Raw genomic sequence first — 5,342 nt, forward strand, 5'->3', positions numbered from 1 at the left:
CCGTACAATACGTCACCCGAATGCGGGCTTGTAAGACGTGACTTAATATACTAGTAATTTGTCTCGTCTTTGGAAAGAAAATGATGTTTGCATATGTATGAACGTTGGAACGGCCAGCCACAGAACAATAACGGCATCCAAAGCGTGTGTATATTCTCTACGTATCTACCAGACTGCGGCATAGCGGAATAGTAATAGGGGACTAAAAGTTAAGAATAAAAACCTTGTAGGAGTATTAATTGGCCTAGGCGTGAACTGACCGGCCGATGGATAGACGGCAAAAGACTGAAATTCCATGCCAACGTATTTGGCCAAATTCTTCTCCTTTTCATCCATTTGACACATCTGCCTGGAGACTACCGTGTGAAGATGAGTCGAAGCAAAAATGAACTGAAGTAAACATACATATATTCATGCAATTTCATTTGTCATTAATAACAAAACTGAACATACTGGAAATGAAATCAAGATTCTCCACTGGAGGGTTGTTGTGCTTTTGTGTTTGTTTGTTTGTTTGTTTGTTTATTTTCAAACACCTGGGTAGCCTATTCAGCTTCGATAAACTGGTTTTCAATAGGGCCCAGTTTCACATATACATAGAAGGAAATAAAATAAAAACGTACAGAGAGAAAAGTAGACATACACGTCGGAAACATATAAGTACAACTGATACATGAAAGACACAGATAAACCAACGTGTCTATGTTTTATCTTTGATTTCCTTAGCTAGAAGTAAAAGTGCTTTTAGGATCAGGGTAGGCGCAACAAATATTGTCTACGGGTTTATTAGAGGATTTCATGAACAGGAAAGCTATCCTGCTTTCTGAAAACCCAATGAAACTACATGTATTTATGAATCAGAGGTAACAGATGTAGGGCAAACGTCTGTTGCACAGATAAAATATGTAGACAATGGAAAGGACAATTGTCGACATGGCGGACGGGCCGCAGCTCACCCGCTCCCAGAGCATGGAAGGTAACTAGTATGTTTTTGCAAAATTCTGTAACATGTTTACGTTTTGTGCTAGCGAAACGGACAGGATTCTTTGCTGCCGTGGTTATCGCGGTATGACATTAGTACGTCGGTTCATATGGTGGCTGGAATGGTGATTGGCGTCACCACGCATCACGTCATAAATACACAAGTCTGGTCGGATGGTTTTCCTAGAAGTGAGAATCAATAATTCAACTTTACAGGGACCAAAAACATTTTCCTGGAATTCAGAATCAATATAACTATTCCGAAGACAAACATGTCAAGGTTTGTCGTGATTTTTCATAGCCTATTGTTACCCGTTCTGTACAGCTTTTATAATCTGAATACTCCAAAATTCCACATGTCCAGCAAAACCACATTAAACGTAGCAAAGCTGAATCTGGACCAGACTGTGCAAAGTTATCTCTGCTGCTATTTCCTTCTTCAAGATTTTAAAGTTGGAATATTGTTACTTGACAACTTGTCTTTTTTCGGCACCGGTGCACCACCTCCCAATGGCGACCACTGATGATTATATCGTATTCTGTGAGCGCTTGTTGTTGTGTTACACTGAATTTATCCAACAGAAGCTCTCTAAGATTTAACATTTCTCAGAATCGACTTTTGGGTCGTGATGAATTTGTAAATGTTCCGCAGGTAACTCTCCCATGCAAACCGACTGGGTGGCAGTTGCGGACGCCGCTGCGAACATACCCAACGCGATGTACGTCTCCAGTGCAGGTAGATCATTTTCAAATCAAGATTATAGTATTCCTGTTGCTGTCGCCTGTTTTGTTCTGTTTTGTAGTTGCCGCGTCCGTCTAAAGATTGCTTTCCAGCCTTGATATGTGATTTTACGTATTTAAACCTGTCCTTTAAACGTTAGTTCGATACTCGCCATGCCCCTGCCCCCATGACGGTGGAGTGACGCCCACCGACCCTCAAGGCCGGCTAATCTGTCTTAAGGTGCCAAAAACACATACGGACTTGGTGATGCAAGTGTGTCAACATCTGCACACTTGCTACTAAGACCCGTGAATTGTTTTCTGTTGGCAATAAGAATAAAGACAAAGTAGAAAACGTTCGAAATTGATTTCAATTTGAATCTTGATTTGAATCATCACGGCATCATGAAATACTTCATGTAGTCAGAAATGACTCAGACGCGGACACTTTTTTTTTTTTGCCTGAACAGCCACCAACGCCATGGATCCGGACAAGACCAAATCTTTCCGCCTGGACAACAAGCTTTGGCACATCACCGGCCTTGTGTTTGCCGTGGTTATCGTCATACTGCTGTCATTTTTTGCAGGTGAGCTTCTTCCCACGTGTATTGAAGAATAATCTAATCCCCAAGCAGATCCTACGGTAGCATAAGATAGTATCAAAAGATGGCAGCGGAGTGAAACAAGTCTAGGAATGTGTATGGAGGCGGCGAACCTCCTCTGGCCGGCTATACTCCGGATCCATATCCGGTTTTGGTACTATCTTATATGCCACTGGGAATCTGCTTGGAGATTAGAATGATCATCGTAATGTTTAGAATAGCCTGTTGACATTCGCTCTACATTTCACACCAACAGTGTTTGTTGTTCTTTCGAAATCTCCTTGTACACATTTGTACAAAGGTGCAGTGCATCTTTCAATGTTAGTTTTCAGATTGTTCATATTTCATTACCTTTTGAATACACGCAGTGGGTGATTTACCTCTCCTGTTTATTGATAAGGGAAGCAGACATCGTCAAGTCTTCATGTGTTTCACTATCTATATTGTGGGTAGCCTGGGTTTACACAAGCTCTCGCTGGCTGGAGTAAAGCTATTGTAGGGCCCGCCGCTAGGGGCGCGATTTTAGTCAGGCTATATTGTGTGGGATTGTTTCTGAACCTGGTCTTATTTACTTTCATGTCTAGTTAACGTTACTACTCTAACTGAGGAGGTGAGGGAGCTTCGAGCATGGAAAGCGGAGATTCAGCTGCGAGTTATCGAGATGGAACGTAAGCATGACATCCGCATATCACCAAACTGTATTCTGTGATATTTAAGAAATATTTTCCTTAAAATCATTAAAACTTTCCAATGCTTCTCACATCTTACCGACCAACAAAAAACAATCTTCTTGCTTGAGTCCTCCAACCCCTTTATCTATGAAAATGTTTGACAATTCATCTCCCACTGCATACGGTAAAAAAGTCAAACCCATCATACAACTTATAAGTAGAAGTAGATTTAGAATAGATGTTATTTCCCGTTCATTTGTAAATATCAAGTTCCTTCTTTGTTGAGTATACAATTATGTATACCACACTGTTTGCAATTAGCCTTCGGGCATGAGCTTGCAATAAAGATTATTATTATTATCTAATCATGAAGCAGTCTGCTTTATAGCTATGTGCCTATGGAGAGTGACTTCTGACTCCTATGTATAACACTATAGGAAAAGTAACAGAAATACTAAATAGTGTTTAAACTAACACTGACAGACATTGTCCCTGTCTCCGGTGCACATGGACTGCCACATGCTTGTATATGCATATGTATATGTAAATGTATATGTATGGTACATAGACTACCCCATGCATAAAAATGCAATAAACAGTTGTCAGTAGAATAATGACCTATTCAAACATTTGAGTGGCTTTTTTTTTTCAAAAATGCTGACATAGCATATCTTACGCCAAAAAGCAATTAAAAAAGCAACTGGATATCATTTTGGAAACAGTCAAAAACGTTTCAGGTAGAATCCACAGTAGAGTCACTGGTAAAAGGTAGTTGCTTGAGTAATTGCAATTTGTTGTACCTTATTACCTGGATATCTAATCTTCTGTAACAGTGGGGGGTTCAAGTAGTGCTAACTGACTATGCCAAACGCCTGTCAGGCTTTTGGGTCGATCGGTTACGCTGCTAGTGTTGTGATCTGTCAGGATGTTTGTATATATTGTTTCTTTCTGTTCTACTCGCCCCTCTTGCTGTTTCATTGGCGCCCGACGAGGACGAATCTTGAAAACAAAAGGGGGAGTAGTGTAACAGTGGGGGGTTCAAGTAGTGCTAACTGACCATGCCAAACGCCTGTCAGGCTTTTGGGTCAATCGGTTACGCTGCTAGTGTTGTGATCTGCCCCCTCTTGTTGTTTCATTGGCGCCCGACGTGGCCCTGGTGGATAACAGGCCGGAGATGTGCCTGCCCACAGGGATCGAACTCGGAGATTCGAGGACGAATCTTGAAAACAAAAGGGGGAGTAGTGTAACAGTGGGGGGGTTCAAGTAGTGCTAACTGACCATGCCAAACGCCTGTAGGGCTTTTGGGTCGATCGGTTACGCTGCTAGTGTTGTGATCTGTCAGGATGTTTGTATATATTGTTTCTTTCTGTTACACTCGCCCCCTCTTCTTGTTTCATTGGCGCCCGACGTGGCCCTGGTGGATAACAGGCCGGAGATGTGCCTGCCCACAGGGATCGAACTCGGAAACTCGAGGACGAATCCTAAAAACAAAAGGGGGAGTAGTGTAACAGTGGGGGGTTCAAGTAGTGCTAACTGACCATGCCAAACGCCTGTAGGGCTTTTGGGTCGATCGGTTACGCTGCTAGTGTTGTGATCTGTCAGGATGTTTGTATATATTGTTTATTTATGTTCCACTTGCCCCCTCTTCTTGTTTCATTGGCGCCCGACGTGGCCCTGGTGGATAACAGACTGGAGATGTGCCTGCCCACAGGGATCGAACTCGGAGATTCGAGGACGAATCTTGAAAACAAAAGGGGGAGTAGTGTAACAGTGGGGGGGGGGGGGTTCAAGTAGTGCTAACTGACCATGCCAAACGCCTGTAAGGCTTTTGGGTCGATCGGTTACGCTGCTAGTGTTGTGATCTGTCAGGATGTTTGTATGTATTGTTTCTTTCTGTTCTACTCGCCCCCTCCTGTGTTTCACTTCATCGACGTATATCATATTTCAGGCACGTGTGACCTGTCTAGCCAATCTGGCCGTGCAGGCCCTCTCGGGCCACCCGGACCTCCGGGAGAGATGGGGCCACCAGGGCCGGCTGGCTCTGTGTCCGTCGGGCCACCAGGGCCTCAGGGGCCGATGGGACCCGCTGGGCCGCCCGGTCCACCAGGGCCGGGGACGAACGAGTGCTCAAAACCTGGGACAAATACTCGACCATCCGTGGAGTGCGAGTCCAATACAAGTAAGGCATTATCATTCTGTCATACGATTCTATACACTATTTTGACTATCAAAATTAAGTTTGCATTTCTCTTATGCAATGTACTTTATTTGCATTGTTTACAACGCACCATTTATAGTGAAAGAAATGTCTTCCTCGATATATGCGCGTGTTACATACTGGTGACCGCATAGTGCGTTTACCTAAGAT

At 43.3% G+C, this 5,342-nt stretch overlaps 1 protein-coding gene across 1 annotated transcript in view; it reads left to right on the plus strand.

Annotated features, from left to right (window-relative positions):
- Nucleotides 1-933: 933 nt before the first annotated feature.
- Nucleotides 934-5,342, plus strand: part of LOC118428022 — a 4,588-nt gene continuing 179 nt past the window's right edge. Inside the window, exons 1-5 of the mRNA XM_035837988.1 lie at nt 934-976; nt 1,634-1,717; nt 2,172-2,288; nt 2,888-2,971; nt 4,923-5,153. Coding sequence (XP_035693881.1) covers nt 934-976; nt 1,634-1,717; nt 2,172-2,288; nt 2,888-2,971; nt 4,923-5,153 — 559 coding nt within the window. The remainder of the gene's footprint in view (nt 977-1,633; nt 1,718-2,171; nt 2,289-2,887; nt 2,972-4,922; nt 5,154-5,342) is intronic.

The sequence above is a fragment of the Branchiostoma floridae genome, chromosome 12 (genome assembly GCF_000003815.2).
Source record: "Branchiostoma floridae strain S238N-H82 chromosome 12, Bfl_VNyyK, whole genome shotgun sequence".
Classification (NCBI taxonomy): domain Eukaryota; kingdom Metazoa; phylum Chordata; class Leptocardii; order Amphioxiformes; family Branchiostomatidae; genus Branchiostoma; species Branchiostoma floridae.